The sequence below is a fragment of the Mus caroli genome, chromosome 8 (assembly GCF_900094665.2).
Source record: "Mus caroli chromosome 8, CAROLI_EIJ_v1.1, whole genome shotgun sequence".
NCBI lineage: Eukaryota > Metazoa > Chordata > Mammalia > Rodentia > Muridae > Mus > Mus caroli.
Genome location: NC_034577.1, coordinates 117549070 through 117571251, shown reverse-complemented (window position 1 = coordinate 117571251; position 22182 = coordinate 117549070). Strand labels below are relative to the sequence as shown.

The 22182-nt window shown below is 46.3% G+C and overlaps 1 protein-coding gene across 2 annotated transcripts in view; it reads left to right on the top strand.

Annotated features, from left to right (window-relative positions):
* Positions 1–22182, top strand: part of Tarbp1 (TAR (HIV-1) RNA binding protein 1) — a 47699-nt gene that overhangs the window by 10858 nt on the left and 14659 nt on the right. For both annotated transcript variants that reach the window (XM_021170959.2, XM_029480695.1), the window contains exons 5-20: positions 94–146; positions 1950–2047; positions 4215–4350; positions 5458–5554; positions 6986–7075; positions 7349–7484; positions 8802–8898; positions 9743–9915; positions 10400–10497; positions 11899–12060; positions 14293–14507; positions 15133–15394; positions 15489–15677; positions 18373–18563; positions 18697–18768; positions 21673–21793. In XM_021170959.2, coding sequence (XP_021026618.1) covers positions 94–146; positions 1950–2047; positions 4215–4350; positions 5458–5554; positions 6986–7075; positions 7349–7484; positions 8802–8898; positions 9743–9915; positions 10400–10497; positions 11899–12060; positions 14293–14507; positions 15133–15394; positions 15489–15677; positions 18373–18563; positions 18697–18768; positions 21673–21793 — 2190 coding nt within the window. The remainder of the gene's footprint in view (positions 1–93; positions 147–1949; positions 2048–4214; positions 4351–5457; positions 5555–6985; positions 7076–7348; positions 7485–8801; positions 8899–9742; positions 9916–10399; positions 10498–11898; positions 12061–14292; positions 14508–15132; positions 15395–15488; positions 15678–18372; positions 18564–18696; positions 18769–21672; positions 21794–22182) is intronic.

Sequence of the window (22182 nt, the reverse complement as noted above, 5' to 3'; positions counted from 1 at the left end):
GATCTCCTGAATCCCTGTGTAGAGCAAATGCAGGTCCTGCCCCCTTGCTGCAGCTGGACATTTACGACAGCTCCCTGACTTTTCCCTTTGTAGTTTATTACTGGCCCGCTGATGGATGCCCTCTCAGAGAGCTGTCTGTACAGCAGGTAAGTGCCATGCTATGTGTTGTTGCTGTGGGGCTCGGAATCAAGCCCAGTGCTTTGTGCACTCTAGGCCATTGGCACACCTATTCTCTTCCCTAGCGGCAGTGCTGTGCATCTCAGCACATACTTGGTGCTGTGAACCAAACTTTTTTATTTTGACTTAGTTTACAGTTTTCTAGAAGAGTTTGTGGCTACTGCTGTATAATCAGCACATGCTAATGTCCGATGGAATTTTCTTAGTTGTTTCCTTGTGTGTGTGTGTCTGCTAAAATGACTTACCCTCCTGTATGTTTCATCTGTCTGTCTGTCTGTCTGTCCATACCTCCCTCCTTTCCTCCTTTCCTCCCTTCTTCTCTCCCTCTCTTCCTTCCTCTCCCACCTTTTCTTCATCCCTCATTCTTTCCCTTTCTCCTTCGCTCCTTCCCCCCTCTTCCCTCCTCCTTCTCTGTGCCTCTCTTTCTCCCTCCTTCCTTCCTTCCCTCCTCCCTCATTCCCTCCCTCCTCCCTCATTCCTTCTCCCCTCCTTTCCTCCCTCCCTCTCTTTCTTCCTGGTTCCCTCTTTCCTCTTCCCTCTTCCTTCTCTTCTTTGTCCCTCCCTCCCTCCCTCCTCTCTCATTCCTCCCCCTCCTTCCCTCCCTCCCTCCCTCCCTCCCTCCCTCCCTCCCTCCCTCTCCCCCTCCCTCCTCCCCTCCCTCCCCCCCTCCCTCCCTCCCTCCCTCCCTCCCTCTTCTCAGTCCGTCCCTCCCTTTGTATTAAGAACCTGAGTTCACTCAGTGTGCCTGCTGTCAGACCCACTCCCCACAGCCCATTTTCTTTTTGGTATCTGACAGTGGCCACCATGGCTCATAGAGGTCTGCTCATTCACCTTGGAAAAGGTTAGCTAGCAGAATCTCGTTCGTTTTGTACCTTAGCCTTGTTTGGGGAGTTATCTATCACCTCAAATTGTCCTTTCAGGTCTCCCCTGCTTTTAGAGTTATGATGGCTTTCTGATTCTCATCACTTAATTCACAATTCTAAGTAAATTTCACTTAGGATGCCCCTAAAAAGAAAATCATCCCATTCCCCACCCTTTTCTTTAAAAATGCTAGCATCTGCCCAACTTACAGGAATATATTGATTCCCAGTGTCTGATGAGTAAGTATTGAAAGCATAAAATGGATTGCTGTGATGGAGTTTTGAGTCTCCGGTGAGTCATGTTGGCTGGAGTTCCACATCTGTGAGGCAGTGTGGAATCAGCACATGGCCTCTATGCTTTGGGAGAGTCGGTGCATACATTTATCACAATACCTCCTGGTTCTCTGTTGGGTTCAGTTAGCAGATAACACACAGCCAAACCCCACCATGGCCAAGTCTGTGTTCATGATTAAACACTACTGCTGTGTCACCCCTAATATTGTCTTCACTGTGAATGCTCTGTTACTTTAGACCTGAAGATGGGAAGTCACTGAATTACCTGTTGGGAACGATAAAGTGCAGTTTAAGTTGACCGTTTTTTGTTTTTTATAATGACCCCAGACTGATGTGTGTGATAAAGGAAGGAGAGAATCGTTATCATCAAAGGTCGTCACAGCCCTTCAATCTAACCGTCTGGAGTCCTGCTCCTTCTATGCAAACATCCAGATGTTTCCATGTTCAAAGAATCTCCAAATATTACTGGAAAATAAAACTCTGGTCCAGGGAGAAAAGAGCTGTCCAATTACTTTATTGCTGAGAACCAGGGTCATGTTGCATTTAGACTAACACCCAAATGTGCGTTTGTGAATGGATTTTAAGTTCATGTTTTTCTCCCTCTCTCTTGGTCCGCAGGTCCCCAGGGCAGCCGTTGGGAAGTGACTCTCCCCTGGGATTAAAGCTGCAGAAGTTTCTAGTCACTTATACTTCCCTTCTTCCAGAAGAAACAAAGAGTATGTCAGTAGAGATTTGAATTTACGTTTTAACTTTTAGCATGTTTTGGTACGGGTACCAAGTGCCATGTAACAGTTAGGATCAGCGCCATGCAGGTATCTGAGCACTGCTCTTGTGGTCTGTATACTGTCTTCTCCTCAAGCATCAGCAAGCAAGGTTGAACAAATAACTGGGCTCTAGAAAAAGTACTGGACAGTACCCAGCCCACGCTGGGTTCTCCTTTTCAGCAGAAAGATGTAGCTATGTAGCTAAGGAGCGCACATTTGTATACCACTGTGTCCTAGAGTCAGTGAACTTTCCTGGGTTGGGGCTTACTTTTTTTTGAGCCAAGTTTGGAAGTGGACATAAAGCAGTGAGCCTCTTGGTGCCGGGTGGCAGAGGACTTATTCCTCTTGGAGTTATATTGTCATACTGGTCTTTGTGACTTACTGACCTTAGGTATGGATTTTCTTTTTCTCTTATATTTACTCTACAAATTGCTTCACAAGATGACCAGTGGTGTCATCTATGCAAATGAGGTAAATATGGTCTGCAGTATCTTGTGATTAAGGTGGATCGTCTTTTTTTATTTATTATATCTAAGTACACTGTTGTTGTCTTCAGACACTCAGAAGAGGGAGTCAGATCTCATTACAGATGGTTGTGAGCCACCATGTGGTCGCTGGGATTTGAACTCAGGACTTTCAGAAGAGCAGTGGGTGCTCTTAACCACTGTGCCATCTCTTCAGCCCCAAAGTGGATCATCTCAGTGACTCTTTATAAAGTAGTTTCTTGAGAGGACAGTGGAATTGCTAGCTTTGGGTACCTGGGTTCCAGCCTCCTGGGTCTGCATATTGGCAGTATGAATGGCATGCCCAGCAGGGCGCCCTCTGGTGGCTGCCTGCCTGGTGTTGGTGGTAGGGGCCAGGAAGTGTGTGGGGTCAGTGTGAAGGAAAGCCTAAGACAGGGTTTATTGGGTCTGATTAGTGCAGCCATATGAAAACAGAAAACTTACCCACAGTTCCTTGTGGCTCCTCCACTCACCACTTCATAGAGAATATCATGTCTAGTTTTATGCTGCTTGCTTTGGAAGAAACAAAATAGATTATGTTTCAAGAAGCCTCTGGAATCATTCCCCCCCCCCCCCAAGACGATCTCACTAAGTAGCTCCAGCTGTCCTAGAACTCCTATATAGACCAGGCTGGTCTCGAACTCTGATCCACCTGCCTCTGCCTCCTCCTGAAAGCTGGGATCAAAGGTGTACTTCACCATGTCTGGCTGCTTCTAGGATTTCTTGATGAGAGAAAACAGTGCAATGAACAGATGCCAGAGGAGGAGAAAGCACCAACCCCTTGTGTCTCAGAATAGGACGTCAGCCATGGAATGAGACCCAAGAGAGGCATGGAATGGCCTTCCAGTGTGCCCAGGAGCTGGGGGCTGCCCTGGCAGTGGTTCTGGCCTTGTCTTGAGCAGCTCAGAAAAGTGGTTCCCATAAGCTAAAGCTTTATCTCGTGGTTGTTCATGCCTGCAATCCCAGTACAGGGGAGATCGAGGCAGATCATTGGTGTTTGTTATATTTAAAATTAGACAACTAACTCACTGTCTGTTTCCAAAATACTTCCCTCATTGCCAGAGGGGACCCCAGGCCCTGAGCTGGTCCTCACACACCAGCTTTCTCACAGCCTCTGCTGCATGTCTGTCTGTTGGCCTGTGCACATGTCTCCCTGCTGTATGCGTGCCGTGGTCTCGTGCAGGGAACTGAGCACTTGCTGGCCTCTTCATCGACCCGGTTTGTGTAGCCTGAGCTTTGTTTCTGTGGCTGAATCAAATTTCATCCTCACCGCATGGTGGGCTCTTCCTGTTTTTTTGTTTTTTTTTTTTTTAAATCCATTGCTCAGCAGGCATCTGTGTTCTCAGTGCAGGAGCCTGTATGGAGTCCTCCTAGTCACACAGCTAGAAGGGGGTTTTCAGGGTCACATTCCCTCCCCACCCTGACTCCACCCATCCACATCCCCACCAGTAGCGTGAGGAGTTCATTTTTCCCAGATCCTCCCAACATGTCGATATTCTTTTTTAGCCATCCTAGTGGGTCTGAGGTTTGTTTATGTTTCCTTATTGACTAAGGAAGCCAAGGACTTTTTCTGTGTGCTTATGGTGACGATAACGGTTTCAAACCGTTTCTTCCAGGTTGTTTCCTGTTAAAGTTCATTCAGAGGATGGCAGACAGACACTGGTGTGCAGTGCCGGTTTTGTTCCTGTCCAGGGCTTTGGCAAGCATACCCAGCTGTAAGGCCCTGGGTGGAGAGGGTCTTCTTGCCCTCAGGTAATTTACTCATGGTGTGTTCATTTGTTTGCTATGTAGTGTGTGTGAGAAAAATTGATATTTTTTATTTATATCCCATAACATATGGACTTAGGTTTTGACAACTTAAGGCTAGGGGTTTTTTTTGTTGTTGTTGTTTGTTTGTTTGCTGTTTTAAATTTAAGGACAAATATCAAATCATGATATTGACTATAAAGTGGTTTTTTTTTGTTTTTTGTTTTTTGTTTTGTTTTTTCTAGACAGGGTTTCTCTGTGTAGCCCTGGCTATCCTGGAACTCACTTTGTAGACCAGGCTGGCCTTGAACTCAGAAATCTGCCTGCCTCTGCCTCCCAAGTGCTGGGATTAAAGGCGTGCACCACCATACCTGGCAAAAGTATTTAAATATACATGAAATTTTTACTTTAAAAACATTTTAAAGTAAGTACTTTACTTTATGTCCTTTTGTTTGTTTGGTTTGATTCTCTCTCTCTCTCTCTCTCCTTCCTTCCTTCCTTCCTTCCTTCCTTCCTTCCTTCAAGACATAGATTCTCACTGTGTAGCCCAGGCTGGCTTTTGATTCACACAAATCCTCCAGTCTCACTTTCACAAGTGCTGAGAGATTACAGACATGAGGTATCATATCCAGTCTATCATTATTTTTAAAAGAAAGTTCATATTAGAATTGAATGGTATCTGGGTGTGGTGGCTCCCACTTGTAATCCAGGACTTAAGAAAATACTGGAGAGGAAACACAAGCCTGGGGCGGGTCTGGTCTAGAAGTTAGAAGTCTGGATCACATAGTGAGATTTTGTCTCAAGTTATAAAGAAAAACAAAAGTTGTGTTCTGCATAAGACCATGGTGGGTAACTGGCTCTGCAGCTCTTCTGGTGTTGGCCACTCCTGGTGACAGCCACTCCTTGGTGTCTTCTACTCCTGCTGTTTCCTGTTGACTGCTACTCCTGGTGATAGCAACTCCTGGTGACAGCCACTTGGTGCTAGCCACTCCCGATGACGGCCACTCCTGGTGATGGTCACTTTGTGTGTAGTAAGTCGTAGGCTGTGTAAGTCAGTGATAGTGGGTGATCAGACTTCTCCCGGCACTTACTGGTGTCCTTGTTTTGAACCAGGGATGTTCTCCAGTGCACCATGATCACACACCAGGTCCTCCTGAGAGGAGCAGCTCAGTGCTACCTTCTTCAGACAGCCATGCGTCTGGTGGATGTGGTGAGTGTGCCTGTGTGTACAGACTTACAGCTACCCGTACACACGAGTCATCCAGCCTGTGGCGGTGCTTGTCAAAAGGCCTCCTGACCGTGTTGGCCCTTGGTGTCCAGATGGAACTTGGACTTGGGAATGACTGGCACCACCCCAGGTGGCCGAAGTGGTGTGGTGTGGTGTGTGCAGGTTGTGTTGGTACTTGTGACATGGTTGGGTTGTGTTGAACAGTGGTTTGCTGTCTGGGGCTTGGGAATGCCAGCATTTGTGAGGCCTGGGCTGATGCAGAACCAGGTGCCAGGACAAACCTGGCCTCAGGGCCCTAGTCTACTTTCCTGGAGTTTTTCACAAACAATCTCACAGCCTGGTAGAGGGTCTGGGACCCAAGGTCTAGAGCCAGAGTCAGCACATGGCTGCATAGGACAGAGCGGTGAACATGGGGCGTCTTTACAGGCTAATGTGACCCCTGTTTAACCTTGGGATGCTTTGTTAGAGCAGCCTCAACACATCAGACGGTACAAATGCACATGCCATGTTGCAAATGGACTTCACTTAAACCCCACCCCACCCCACCCCCACCCCAGAGCTGTGTGTGCCCGACCAGGCCAGGTGCAGGGTCTTAATTCAGAATCTGTGATCTTTGGGCTAAGGAACACAGCTTTTTCTTCAGTTGGAGGTTCTTTTTGTTGCTTCAAAAGAATCTTTTTTTTTTTATTAGTAGTAATTAATTTTTATCGACAGTATGTTTTTTAAAAGATTCTCATTTTTTTCCTCAAAGATAATAGCCAATTTAAAAGAAAATGTACATTTAAAAAAATGTTACCCACTCTATAGGCAGAAGGATTGCCTGAGTTTGATACAACCTGGGGATAGATTATTCAGCCCAGGCTAGTCAAGACTACAAAGTGAGACTCTGTTTCAAACACTCCCCCCCACCAAAAAGAGTAAGAAAATACATATGTGTACACTTAAAAAAAAGGATTGACTTTTGATATAATAATAGATTGCCACTGAGTAGTCCCATTTATTTATTTATTTATTTAGGCATGAGTCTGTGTGGGGCATGCAATATGTATGCATGAATGTATGTGCGCATGTGTGTGTAGACAGATCCTTTCTGTTGCCCTTCACTTACTGAGGCTGCATCTCTTGCCAATTCTAGTAGTCTGCCTGCTAGGCTTGTCCAGGGATCCCTTGTCTCTGCCTCACAAGTTGTCACAGAGTTGGTCACCAACTTTGTTCAGTATTTATGTGGGTTCTGAGAATCTGAACTCTGGCCCTCACGCTATACACTGGCCGGGTCTTCCCAGCTCCTGGACTTCTTTTGAAACAATGTAACTTCTTGTCTCTTAACTGAAGACATCCTGCTTTAGTTGACTTGATGTTTCAACAAAGCTGTGATGTGACTCCAAACGTTTAAACTGAGCTTTTTCTACCTAGGAGAAAGTGTCTCTTTCTGACGTCTCAGCTTTTCTCTTGTCTCTGAGACAAGAGGAGTCTCTAGGACGTGGGACGGTGCTGTGGACAGAGGTAAGCTGAAAGCCAGCGGTTTGAAAGTTCTATAAAAGCCCCCTCTTCCCATGGAGCTGTCACTAACCACTATGAAATGCAACAGTTGCTTTCAAAATTATATTCCTCAGTGCCCCTCATACTTCAATGAATGGTGGCCCCATGAGATTGTATCAAGTTCTGATTTAAATTCAGTTTATGTGGAAGTCAGAAGATTGGATCAGGGAAATTAGAAATGCTTTGTTCTGTTACATTTTAAGAATAAAATAACCCTGCCATGGTTTTCCTGTGTAGCTCTGTGACTGGCTACGTGTCAATGAAAGATACTTTAAGCAGTCCTCACCTGGTGGCTCTGATGGACAGGAGGCGTCGTTAAATGCTTACGTGAAGAACCTAGTTCAGGAGTTCGTGAAGTCTCCGGGTTGGGAAAGTAAGTGTGAACTCTTCAGGGAAAGAATGTGCTCTGAAGTCACGGGCAGATTGACGTGTGAGCCATTGTGCTGTGTGAGTCTGAACTTCAGCCACAGGAGCAGAGCCGCTCCCTGCTGGCCCTGTGGGTTGGGAGACTTGGGGATATGTTGAACCAGTGTCAGTGTCGGTGTCAGGGGCTGCTCAAGTACCTGTGAGGACCCGCAGGGCAGGTGCGTGTGGGTTTCTAGTATGGAAACTCGTGCTGAGTGCAAATTATGCAAATAGGCATATTTTCATGATTTAGAAGCACCACGTTTATTGTGAACTGATGAACATGTTTATCTGATTGATGTGTGCGTACGAGTGTGCATGTATATGTTTGCATATGTCTGGCTGGGCACTGGTGCGTGCAGAGGCTGGGGCTTGTCATTTGCCCTCCTCTTTCTTTTTTTGAGGCTGGCTCTGACTGGCTGGCTGGGCTAGCAGCTTGAGGCAGGGTCTGATTGGTTGGCTAGTGTGGCTGAGGCGGGGTCTGATTGGCTAGTCTAGCTGGCAGGTTTCTCCTGGGGATATGCAGTTGATCTGATCTCCTGTCTGCCTGCAAGCACTGAGATTGCAGGTGGACCACCACCTCTGCCAGCTTTTACACAGCTGTTGGGAATCCAAACCTCAAACTCCTCATCCTTTTACAGCTGGGGCTTAACTGCCTGAGCCATCTTTCCAGTCCCCCCACCCCCACCCCCCAACCAGTTTTAGAGAGCGTACTTATTATTTCCATCACTCACTTGTAAAGACCTTTCTTCTCCTTTCCTTTATTCTTTTGCTCTTTCTGTGGTTCTGAGATTTAAAGCCCCGGCTGTGGGCAAGCTTGGGATGTGCTCTCTCACCGAGTCCTACTCCTGGCAGAGACTAGGCGAAGACTTGCAAGAACCATGTCAGCCTGCCGGAGGGAAGAATTCATAGAAACTCCTTCATCAGGATCCCTTTTACGTTTCTAATGCTTCCTCTTCATTAAGGACATTAGCAATAATAATTTGTGTGTGGGGGGGGCAGGGTATGTGCCTTTGGATCTGACACATCTGAGACTCCCTGCCTTTGTCTCAGATCACCATGTTTCATCTGGTTTTCTGACCCAGGAGTAAGTCTTAACCGACCAGGTAATTGTCGGTTGTAGAGTTCAACTACGTCAGCATCCTTTCCTGAGTGTCTCTCTCTGTGCTGTAGATTCTGAGGATCAAACTAGGTCATCAGGCTTGACTTCAAGCACCTTTATCCTTTGAACCATTTCTCAGGCCCTGAGAATGCGTCTTAAGCCCTACCTTTTGTTGTCTTACAGAAGAAAGCAGCTTCATGCCAGACTGGCTGGAAGCCAGGCTGACAGCGCTGATGGTCCTGTTGGCTGTGGACGTGGAAGAAGTGAAGACCAAGTTCAGGTCAGGGTTTCTTCAGTGCTAGGAGTGGTGGATGCATGGGGGAGAAAGAGGCTAGTTAGGTTTATCAGGGGCATTTAGACTTTTCAGAGATTGGTGGAGTCACTGACAGAGGCCAGAACCAGGACACTAGCCACACACTAAAGAAATGTTTAATTTACCAGCCCATTAATGGGTGTAGGGTCGGTCAGTGCTTGCAGGTTGGTAAACTAAATGTCAGATTTACAATTTAATGTTAAATTAGACAATGTATCGTTTTTATACTGGCACCAGAAAAATAGATGGTAAGATCCCAGTGTAAACTGTAAAGTGCCCTGATGGCAGTAAAAGTGGCAGTTAGGATGGGCTAGCCTCTGGGTACAGGGCAGAAGTGCCAGGGTTAAGTGGGACTTTGGCCTTATGTACCTCGACCTTGACAAACCACATCCCTTCTAGACAGTTGTAGTGCCAAAGGCATCCTTTGTAGCGTTTTTCATTTTGCATTTTTAAAAACAGTTAATGTGACATGTCTTTTACTAATTTATCCTTTTCTTTTTTTAATTTATTCATTGACAGTCATATGTGAACACGGATTTGGGTTTTTTTCTTCCCATTTCCATCTCTTCTCTTCTTGTTTGCTTTGCTGCAAAACCATTGGTCAGGACCTCAGCAGTTTATCACAGAGCTCAGTGGGCCCAGGCTTTGTGTCCCAACCCTGTGAGGGTTGCAAGGCCCAGACAGGTTCTGGGCATGTGCACCGTGCATGAAGTAACCTGTATGATCCCCGAGCTGACTTGCTCCACAAGTGCTAGGTGGGGCATCACCATGCTTTTGAGATGGCTGATGTGGGTGTCCTTTTACCATCTAGGGAAAAGCAGAGGACTCAGAACGTGTTGAGGATCTTCCTAGACCCCTGGCTGGATGCCCTAGGGAAGCTCGGCACCAATGCCTACATGCCCTTGCTGAGGACTGACCGGTGCCTCCAGCTGCTGGTGCGGTTGCTGCATTCTTGTGTGCCAAGACATCCCGGTGCCCAGGATGGTGAGGAGAGTGGGCTCTGCAATCGCTTGCTGGGGGTGTTTCTGGTGTTCAGAGTGAGAGTTTAAGCAACTTTGTGCTTTTTCTGCATGGTATTATTATTATTTTTTTTTTAAGGCTCCTGTTCATTCTGCAGGAACCCCTGGCTTCCATCTAGGGAAGACTCGCCTTTGCCCATGTTGTCTTGGCACAGTGGTTGAAGATTAGTTGACTGAAGTCGTGGGCCTGGAAACGTGGTGTTTTCTTGTTTGGGGGCTCCACAGAAATGGTGTCTGTGAGAAGTCCATGTGTCTTTTCCATGTAACATCCATCCAGGGGCGCGTTCCAGTGTGTGCTAACACCACAGCCCGCCCAGACTCCTCATGCTGGGCCTGTGGTATGGAGTTCTGGACTCTAGTGATTATCTTTCTAACAGTTGTTCATGAGCTCCTGGTATGTTTTGTGATAACACCGCTATCGTGTTAATAAAGCACCTTTTCTCCCACAGATGAGGTATCCACTGCCCTCCAGGGCTCCATCATGTCTGCTGCAGAGAGCGTGTCTCAGTTTGTGCTCAGGAGACTCACCATGAACGAGCTGCAGGACGTGAGTAACTTCGGGCTTCAGGAACTTCTCCTGCAGCCCGTCACAGCTGTGGCTTTCCCTTGTCCACACTCGCCAGATCACCCGGGAAAGGGACATTTCCTTGGTGTGACGGTTTCTCCAGAAACCACTCAGGGAAGCAGAGCCACCGTAAACTTCCTAACAGCCCAGTGTCGTGTGGTAAAATGCCCAGAAGCAGCAGTAGCTTAAGGGAGGATGGTTTATTTTGGCTCACAGTTTGATAGACTTGGATCTGTCATGGCAAGAAGAGATGGTTGATGGGACTGGGCGGGAGTGAGCTTCAGTGAGGACCGCAGGAGAGAGGGGTAACTGGCTACATCCTGTGGTAAACAGGAAGCAGTTAGATTCCAACCCTAAGGCCCACCCCCCCAGCAATCCACTTCCCCCAGTCAGATGGCAACTCCCAAGGTCTCACAGCCCCCAAACAGAGCCACTGCCTGGAGACAAGTGTTTAAACTCAGGAGCCCCCCAAAGTGTTCCCTACTCAAACCACTGCGCCTGGTTTCCATTCCATCTATGTTAGTGACTGTGACCTGAGCAGGCCTCAGTTTCCCCAGATGATATGTCTGTCCACTTACCGTGTTCAGAAAGTTTGACTATCTTGGATTTGAGGTCCTTGACTGGGACCTGGACCCAGATATTCTGAATGTCAGATTAAGGGTAGGACCAGGGCTGTGTGTGTGTGTGTGTGTGTGTGTGCGCGCGCGCATGCGCTCATAGGCTGAACTGCTGTTATTGTTTCTGAAGGGCCAGGCTGAAAGAGCTGGAGAAACTGGGTATTGGCACAAGACCTTTGCCAGCTTGGGCCCATCCACATCTGCTACGGAGGCAGGAAGGGCTCTCATGGTCCCACCCTTTCCTGGGGATTTCTCTGTGCTTAGCAGTTGCTGGGAGACGGAGATATTTCCATCAGGGGAATAGCCACTGGGAAGGTGCCTGTTCCCCCATAAGCAATCCATCAGCTATGCTCTTGAGACCTTGAGAAGGAGAGGTCATTGGAAAGAGGAGGGCCATTGGGAGTAGCCAGAAGACTGGAAAGGGAGATTCTGATGACTACACAAAATGCATTACAGAGGAATGAAAATACAAAGATACCCACTGAAATGTATATTGATACTTACTTTAAAAAAAGAATTCACTGAATAGTGTCTGCCTCCCAAGGCTTCCTCATCGATGTAGTTTCAGATGCTGTGCTGTGAAAGTGTCATGCTGGGACACTGTAAAGAAGGACATCTTAGCTTACACACAGACATCCTGGGCACTGCATGATGGGATGGCTTTCTCTTCAGTGTCCCCTTAGTACAGGGATTGCTTCCTGCCTGAATTCTGCTTGTGAGAAGTCACAGATCCCAACGTCCTTACGTGTCCTGATATTTGTTGTAGGTGGCGGATCTGGACCGATGTCAGCTCTACCTGACGGTGTTGTCTGAGCTCATCAGTCTCCAGGTTAAGCTGGGCTGGAAAGCAGGCAACCCCATCAGCCGGGTCCTTTCTCCTTTGAAAAACGCATGTGTTCGCCATCTGCAGGAGGCTGAGGACAGACAGGTAATCCTCCTGGGCTGGTGTGTGGTTATGTCCAGGAAGGAATACCTATTTGATTGCTCCGTAATATTTTGTAATTACAAGGATTTCCTAAATCGGATTGTTGAGATTCTGCCTGTATGTGCTAATACTATGTGTGAGAGTATAGCTGGAACACATCTGAGCTTTGAATGTGTGTATGTGTGTATCTGATCTTTCTCTTTTTCTTCCTCTCCCCTCCCCTCCTTCCCTCCTTCTCCCCTTTCTCTCCTTACTTCCATCTCTCCCTCTCCCCTTCCCTACTCCTCCCCTCTCCTTTGCCTCCCTCTTTTTTCCCTCCCTCCTTCCTTCCCTCCCTCCCTTCCCTTCCTTTCTTCCCTTCTCCTGGGGATTGAACCCAGGACCTCACACACCCTAAGCCAGGTCTAAATGTTTTTTCACTCATGACCCCTTTTCACTGAAAATTTTTCATAAACTTGGGTATATAGGTCTATAAAATGGGAACACAAATTAAGCATTCACAGATAATAAGTCATAAAGAAATTTATTTTAAAACAGTTCTTTGGTATGCATATAGTTTAGTTCTTTTTAAAGAAGAAAGCAAATTGTATATTAATGAGGTCAATATGATTGTCTAAGAGTATAATCCAAAGATATACTAATTTGTGATCACGTGTTGAAGAGCCATTGTAGGGACACACTAAAGTATCTGTTTTCTCAAATTGAGTCTATATTTCCGTAAAAGCTGAACTGTACATATAACACTGCCTATAAGATGCAGTAGTCTCAGTCTGCGCCCAGGCGTGTCTGGTACGTTCAGTGGCTCTCTGTGGTGTGAAGTCAAAGTGACAGTGTTTATGTTCAGAACCAAGGCCACCATGAAGTCCCACAATGATTGTGGACAAACAGAGCCACAACACCTTAGACTCATCACAGGTTTGGTTTTTCAGGTAATTTGGGGTCACCGTGTATTAAAAACCTGACTGTATCAGATTTTTTTCATGACCCCCACCTTTAGTTATCTAACACTCGTTGGGTCCCGACCTGTAGTTTAGAGTGCTTTTATGCTCAGCCCGTGCTTTATCACTGAACTGCATCAGGGCTCCCACCTCATCCTACTTAAACTATGAGATAGATTCTTCCTAGGTTACCCAGGCTGACCTTGAACTCACGATCCTCTTCCTTGGGCCTCCTGAGCAGCTGAATTTGTAGGCGTGTGACTTTGTACCCAGCAATTCTTCAGTCTTAAAATCACCCTGGTGCGGATATGGGAGACACCTAGGTCTTTTGCTCACCCTGGCCCAGTATAGAACCCTTTCATCTGCCTTAAATCACAGCTCCATGGTTGGCTTCCTGCCTTGACTTCCAGGCTAGTTGGTCCACTCTTCCCCTCTGTTCCCATTGTGTCCTGTGTTGCAGCTGGCCCAGGTAACCTCCTCGAGCTTCTCTGTCACGAACATGCGCTCTTTACTTACCTGGCAGAGATGACTTAAGGGAAGTCACCTCTTGCTTAGGGTGTAAGAGGGACCAGTGTTGTGGCGAGGGAGTGGTGCCGTGCCTCGGTGTCACTGGGGTTTGAGTGGAGCGCTTGACATCGCAGCAAACCAGGAAGAGCTCATACCAGAACTTCCTTCAAGGTTTACCCGCTAGTGACCTATTCACTAGGGTTCCACAATTCCCCAAACAGTACAACCAGCTGGCGACGTGTGCTCATGTGTGCCTGGGTGATTCTGACCTGGCCCTTCCAGGAGAGTGAATGGCAGCAGACTCTGTTGGACCAGGGTCCTTCTCCTTCCTTCATTTCCCTACTGCCTCTTGTGCCTACATAGTGGTGTTTATTTCCTTCTTTATTGTTTATGGAGTTGTTTATGCAGATATGTCTGCACTGGATTTTAACACCTGTAGGTATTTCTTAAACATAACAGAAAAGCAGAGTAGTTAAAAGCCCAACTTTAGAGGCTGGTCCCTGCATTTGGACCCTGACAAAGCCGGGACATTGTTATTCACAAGTAGCTGCTCTGTCCTATAAGAAAGTCTAGGCAGCTCTCATTGTAGAGGTCAAAGTTTCCATACCTGCTGCCATTTTAAACTCTGCAGAGAGCACACACTTGAACTTCTTTTATCCCACTGATGTTCGGCTGCAACGGGAAGGAAGGCAGGACGTGGAGTGTCGCTGAGGTGTCATAGCCTTGCAGCCTGGGTCACCTCAGACTGAGACTAGATTGCCTGGCTTCAGGGTCGTTTTGTCCTCTGCAGGAGCCGACCTTGAGTCATCAGGTACAGAGAGTGGTCAGCATGGCCGCCCTGGCAGCTCTGTGTGAGGCTGTGGACCAGCACCCAGTGCTGCAGCCTGACTCTCCCAATGCTGAGCCTGTGGACAGGTTCCTGTCAGCTCTTCCACTCAATCACGTGCTGCAGAAGCCCCGATCAGAGGAGCAGAGCATCCCTGTGCGTCCCCTGGAGAATGGCAGGTGAATGAGGAATGTCTTCGTTAAGGGTTAACAACAATCCAATGTTTGCTGCATTGGGGTTGTTGGAGATGCCTGATGATGCTTGTGGTGCAGTGGAGGTGGGGAGATGAGGCCCCGTTTTGGAGGGAAGGGCACCATTAAGGCTGTCCATCTCCCTTGTCAGAAACCTGCCGACCTTTCTGACTTAATTTTCAGCCAGTCTCTCAAGGTTGTGGAACTACGTTGTAAAAATTAATTCTGTGGGATTGCTTCAGAATTTAGTGGCTGTGCCGCTTGATGGTGACTGGGTGTATGCCTTGTCTCGGTCAGTTCTCTGTTGTTGTAACAGTTTCTCTGAGGCCAAGCAGCTTACAAAGAGACACTTAAAGGTTTTGGAGACTGAAAAGCTGATGAATGTGGTACCAGCATCTGGTCCTGGAGAGGCTCCGGAGAGCTTTACTCCTGACTGAAAAGCTGGAAGACACCCCCCCCCCCCACCTCCCAGCCTCTGTCCATGGATTTGCAAGAGCCTGACCTCTTTCAAACCACCCGTCCATTTGCTCATAAAGAACCAGCCCCATATGCCAAAGAAGTGAAGTAAAGTTGGGAAACTGAGCCTTAGTATCTTGTCTTTTGATCTTTTCAGTGTCTTTGAAGAATCATTGTCTTCCAAAGGATGGGGGAAAGTAGTCGCACAGTATCTACATGATCAGTGGGTCTGCCTCTCCTTCCTGCTGAGAAAGTACCACCACCTCATTCCAAGCACGGAGAGTGACGTGCTGGAGGGCTTTCTCCCTGCTGCTGAGACCCCTGTACAGGCCTTGAAGGCAGCGCTGGACGTCCTCACCGTCCTCCCTGCCGGCCGCATCTTGCCTGTGTTCCGCTGCATGGAGGTGCTAGTTCCCAAGGTGAGATGGAGGAAGGAAGGGTGAGCGGGGCAATGATAAAGCAACAGTGTTGCGGTGGAGATTGACACTGTGCGTTTCCACCCCCTGCTACCAGCTCCTGACCGCTGAGGAGACACTCTGCATAGAGTCCTTTGATGTGGCTTGGAAAATTCTATCTTCCTTGAGCAACACACAGCTGACGTTCTGGCCTAATTTAAAGGCTTTTGTTCACTTTGTTTTCGACCAGGAGATTCTTACCATTGCCGCAAAACTCAAGGGCCAGGTGTACTTCAAAATAAAAGAGGTAACTTTTCTCTTTGAGGTTTGTGTGGTCAGTAGGACAAGAGAAGAAGTGCATCTGTAACCAAGTACTAGGGCTGCTGCCTTTGTTCCCAGAACGTGTGTTTGCATGAGGTGAGGAACTCTGGTGACAGGGACAGGAGGCTCAGATGGGGCCACCTCGCCTGCTGCTATGACAAGAAGGCCAACAGGACCAGAGTAGAGATTGGCTTTGGCTCACAGTTTTAGAGTTTATAGTCTATCATGACAGGGAAGCAGTGCAGCTGCCCCATCTGTAGTGGAAGGAGAGGGAAGCAGTGGCCCCTGCCACGCTCGTGCATCAGGAGGAAGAGAACAGACCAAAGCAGGACCACTTCGTACTTGTCAGAGGTGCCACCTCTCAAAATATCACCACCAGATGGGCAAAGGAGTCAGAACATCTGAGCTGTGGGGACACTTAACACCCAGATCTCGGCTTTCCATCATTTTCAAACAGTATTTAAGATCTTTAGTCACAGACAGGTATGGAGGCGCATGGCTTTAATCTTAACACTCAGGAGGCAGAGGCTGTGGATCTCTGAGTTCCAGGCCAGTCTTGTCTTCTACATAGTGAGTTCTAGGCCAGAGCTACATAGTGAGACCTCATCTCAAAACAATGAACACAAAACAAAACAACAACAACAAAAAACTTGACTCATTTGGCGAGTGAAGGGTTGGGAACTTGGGGACTAGAGAGATGGCTCAGCGGTTAAGAGCACTGACTGTTCTCCCAAAGGTCCTGAGTTCAAATCCCAGCCACCACATTGTGGCTCACAACCACCCATAATAAGATCTGACTCCCTCTTCTGGTGTGTCTGAAGACAGCTACAGTGTACTAAGATATAACATATAAATCTTTAAAAAGGGGTGGAGGGTGGGACTCAGGAGGCCTAACTCTCCATCTCTAAGAATTGGATGGCGTGGAAACACTATCCCTCCTGTAGGCTGGCATGAGCTTGGTGCTGAGCTGAGGGTATGCTTTGACACTGACAGAGACAGCAGGCACATGGCTGGTACCTTTTATTCTTGAATTATCATTTTTGAAATTCTTATGTAGAGAAATAAAGGATTTTACAGCCCACTGAATTTGAGGCTTCACGCTTTACCATTTACAGATTCAGCCAATAGTTAGGGATATTTGAAGGCCAGATGGCCAGAGAGATGGTTGAGTGCGTAAAGACAGTTGCCACTGAGCCTAAAAACCAGAGTTGGATTCCCCTCGTGTGGTCAGAGTCGAGAGCAGCTCCCAAATGTTAGCCTCTGCTCCTCATATGTGCGCTGTGCCATTTGTATGCTCCTCCCAAAATAAATGGATGTGAGCATTTTTAGATAACATTTTAAAAAAGAATATTTGAAAAAAATTTTGCATCAGTACTGAACAAATTTAGCCTTTTTGTTACTTGTAAAAATATAACAACTATTTCTACCGTATGAGATGTTGTCAGCAATCCAGAAATTACTAGGAGCAGACTGACAGCCTTTGGGTACTACAACATGACATCATTGTCTGTAGACATGTTGGGATATGGGTAGCTGTCCTAGGTCAGCTGCAGCCATGAGCCTGGGTTGCAGTCTTATCTAAAGTAGCTATGATGTTCCTACGTGGAGGCTCTACATTGTTTTATATGAACAGGGCTTGAAGCCTCTGTAGATTTTGCTCTCCAGGGACATTCTAGAGATATCCCCAGGGTCCCCAGGGCTATGAGAGATGCTGAACTTATATTTGTAGCCATTCCTTTAGAAGTGAGGATGCCCCAATGGGATTCTGTCCTGCTGGAGTTTCTGCTTGCTTCTGGTTCCTGTTTGTGGTCCATGATGCCCATCCCACCCTTCTGTCCACTGTGGGGCACATCATAAGACTGTGGCCTTGACCTCCTGGAGCACTGAAGTCCTAGTTTTGCAGGAAGGGGCTGCCTCCTCCTCCTCCTGAGACTCTCCTGGAGAGTTCTGGATGAATGAATCAGCCAGAAATGCTGGACCTTTTGTAGACTGACATGGAAAGCTGATGCATTTTGCATTTGATGCACAGGGTTTGGGGGCAGGCTGTGAGTTACTCTTCTCAGTCTTATGAGAAGGAAGGAGAGGGTTTTTGGTTTGGGGACACAGTCTATCGGGGGCAGCAGGAGCACGGGGCAGCTGTCACAGCGCATCCACAGTCAGGAAACGAAGATGGATGCTGGTGCTCAGCTCACTGTCTCCTTTGTATTCAATGCAGGCCCCAGGCTGCAGAATGCGCCATCACATTCAGAATGGATGTCTGGAAACACCCCCGTAGGCACTTAGAGACACCTGTCTCCTCATTGATTCAAAAATCTGTCAAGATCAATCATCCCAGGCTGGGAATCTTTAGGATCCAGGATCCATCATCTGAAAGCGCTACTTTGTAGCAAAACTATTATGCTGCTAATTTTAGTCTTTTTTTGTTTGTTTGTTTTGTTTTTTGAGTCAGGGTTTCTCTGTGTAGCCCTGGCTATCCTGGAACTCACTCTGTTGACCAGGCTGGCCTCAAACTCATAAATCTGCTTGCCTCTGCTTCCCAAGTGCTGGGATTAAAGGTGTGTGCCACCACTGCCTGGCACTAATTTTAGTCATTTACTGCTGATTTTAATTATCATTATGCTGTTAAGTTCTTTATAACTGACCTGGTCAAAGGTTAACCTGACTGTTGTGTCTCGTTTCAGATTATGTGCAAGATGATTGAAATGTCCTCCATAAAATCAGGTGTCTTCAATATTCTGATACGTCACTGCTGCCAGTCATGGCTAGGGGCTGCTTCCAGCGTGTCCCAGGGGTCATTCTCCAGTGCTAAGGATTACAGTGAACTTGTCCTGGAGGCTTGCGTGTTTGGAACAGTGTTTAGGCGCGATCAGAGGTAAAAATGCCGCAGTCTGCTTGTCACGCGTGGCTGGGGTTACATCTGTGTTGAGCATTCAACCGGGCTGTAGTATTAACTTTGGGGATTTCATGTGTTGAGCCTGTTTTCTTTTTCTCCTCACATTTTTAAGACTTATTCAGGATGTCCAAACCTTCATAGAAAACCTTGGACAAGGCTGTGCAGCAAACATCATCATTGAGAAGTAAGTGCAGCCTGTTTTTGTGTCTTGATGCAGGTGAGACATTCCGCTTGATTTAACCTCTGTGACGGTCTTTATTCATAACATTTTAAAAAGATTCATTTATTTTTATTTTATGTGTGTGAGTTTTTTGCCTGCATGAATATCAGTGCATGCTTACCTGGTGCCCTCCGAGCTTGGAAGCGAGCGTCAGGATTCCCTGGAAATGGAGTTAAAGAAGGTTGTGGCCCACCATGTGGGTCCTGGGAATTGAACCTGGGTTCTCTGAAAGTGTAGCTAGTTCTCTTAACTGCTGAGCTATCATTCTAGCTCTGTTATTCATAAATGAAAGTTTTCTCATTATATCTAGCTTAATGAATTGTCTGTATTACTACTATTGCTACTACTACTACTACGGCTAACTGTTTGACAAGCAACTTAAGAGAAGTCTGGGGAAATACAGCCCATCGTGACTTCAGGATTGGCTTATGGCTGTGGCATCCAGAGCTGGATAGCAAACAGAAATGGGAAGGGAAGCAGGGCCTTAAGACCCTCCCCCAGTGACTCACTTCCTCCAGCTAGGCCCCACCTCTCAAGGTTCCATGAACTCCATAATGGGGCCACCCCTTGCAAACATAGCTTCAACATATGAACCTGAGAGGGAATTTCCCATCCAAACCATAGCACAGGCCTTCAAAAATGTGTTTAAAGGATGCTAGAGAGATGGCTCAGCAGTTAAAAGCACTGGCTGCTCTTCCAGAGGTCCTGAGTTCAGTTGGTAGCTCACAACCGTCCATAATGGGATCTGATGCCCTTTTCTGGCATCCAGCTATACATGCAGATAGAGTACTTTTATACAGAAAATAAATAAAAATTTAAAATATAAAATAAAATTTTGGTGCTGGAGAGATGGCTCAGTGGTTAAGAGCACTGGTCATTCTTCCAGAGGACTCAGGTTTAAATTCCCAGCACCCACATAGCAGCTCACAACTATCTGTAACTCCAGTTCCAGAGGAACCAACATCCTCACACAGACATAAATGCAGGCAAAAATAACAATGCACATGAAATAAAACTAAAAAAATTAAGTTAAAAAATAATATTCTTTGCTCATATATTTTTTAAAAAATATTATTTATTAGTGTATATGAGTATGCTGTCACTCTCGTCAGACACAAGAGAAGAGGGCATCAGATTCCATTACAGATGGTTGTGAGCCACCATGTGGTTGCTAGGAATTGAACTCAGGACCTTTGGAAGAACAGCTAGTGCTCTTAACCGCTGAGTCATCTCTCCAGCCCCAGCCATCTTTCCAGCCCCTTGCTCACATATTTTATTTATATTTTCACTATTTACTAAGTTGCTACACTTTCAAAAATGTAATGTAGCCTACCTAGTTCAAGTAAAGACATGCCTTCAAATAATATAGGCCCCTCCTCCTCCTTAGGGGTTGGGCTTTGGGTGGAGAGGTGGAACAACATGTATACTTTATTCTTTAAACCTTTAGTTGGTTGTAAAATTTATAGAATTCAGTGTTACCATTTTAACAAGTAAATGCTATATAGAAAAATAGGGTAAATGAAAGGCCCTGAGTTTCTTTGTTTTGGGTTGTTTTGAAGCCTTTTCATTGAATAATTAACATAGAAAAGTTCATACCTAGTTAGTGTGTGTAGCCGGTGAGCGTGGGATAGCCATGAGGGTGTATTTCTAGGAAGATGGTTCTTATCTAATTGAACTTAAATGCATTTATTATTATGTGTTGGAGGAGGTGGGGCTTGTGCCGTGGCACATATATAGATGTCAGAGGACGACTCTGTACAGTTCTGTCCCTCCACCTCTATGTGGGTTTTGAGTGTGGAACTTTGGGCAGCCAGGCTTGCTTGTCAAAAGCATTCTTCCCATGAGCCATCTTACCAGCCCTAAATTGAATATTTTTGGAGCTTATCAAATACTTTTTATTCAAGTCTTATTTTCTCATCTTCTCTCATAAACCTGCATGTGTGTTTGAAATATGAAAAGATTACGAAATCATTTTATTGTGATTTTAGAGTTAAAGCCAACAGGTGATTGCTGTGAGTGTTTATAGCAAGTGTTCACTCCAGGGCTAGCTGTACTTTAAGTCATCTGCCATGCTTCCCTAAATGTGAGCAGTTATCATTGCTTCAAAGACTTTTACTTATGTGTCTCTATGTGCATTTGTTCATGTGCATGTGCGTACAGACACCTACAGAGCCCAGAGGAGGGTGTTGAGGGTGTTAGATCCCTGGAGTTGGAGTTCCAGGAGGTTGTGAGCTTCTTGATGTGGGTGCTGGGAACTGAACTCAGGTCCCGCAGGCAGCTAGTACATCTCTCCAGCCCAGTTAATGTTTTTCATTGTTTTCATTTGCTCGGCTGGTTTAACATAGAAGTCAGAGCGTCACTTTCAAGTGGGTATTGCCACGTGCTTATTGTTACATTAAAGTGATATCTATTAACATTGGAAGAGATCACCTGAGGTATGGAAAATACCAACAGTTTCACTTTGATGCAGATGGGCAGACATTCAGAGCACATGGGAAATACAGTATAGTGGGAGACAGAGACAGGCCATGGAGTTGTGAGCCCATACTCTTGTTTTTGTTCCTCTTTCTCACACTAGGGTCTGGGGATAGGGGTGTGTGTGTGTGTGTGTCTGTGTCTGTGTGTGTGCACACGTAGATCCTTGAGGTCTAGGTGGATCTGTGCCCATTCTGTGCTTTTTCTATGGAATACTCTGTTGTTGTCTGCTGTCTCCCAATTCAAAAAGACGTTCATTAAATCTAGGCCTATGTAATCTCAAGCCTGTTTCAGAGGAGGGCTTGGTACTTGCAATGGCTTTTGGTACAAAATGTGGACGCATATTTTTACCTCTAAAACATATTAACATAGTTTATCATTTTGTATTTTAAGTGCTAAGAGAGAAGATTATTACGTGAGAATCTGTGCCATCAAATTCTTGTGTCTGCTAGATGGCTCCGATGTGTCCCATAAGTTGTTCTTAGAAGCTCTTGCCATCAAGCTCTTGGATAAGGTAAGGAGGAGCCTTTATCCTGCTTCGAATTAATTCTGCTCTCAGCAGGTCATGGTCTAGAACTTGCCCTTTATTTGACCCAAACATGTGGAGACATGGAGTATTTCTAAACACCTTTTACCACATAAAGCCTGATGGTGTTGCTCTGTGGTTTTGATTAAGGCTTCGTTAGTTAGTACCTATCTACCTAAGCCTCCCAGGTTTGGTTCCCTTGGCCCTGTAGCCTTCACCTGTGTATCTTTGGTTGCCAGTCCAGACATGTTGCGTTTCCCATGTTACATGCACACACTATGTATGAGATTATGTAGACATCCAGGAAGGGGCAACCTGAGGGGATCTGAGAATCCCTCAAACACTGCTGTGTTCGTTACTTTTTTTTTTTTTTTTTT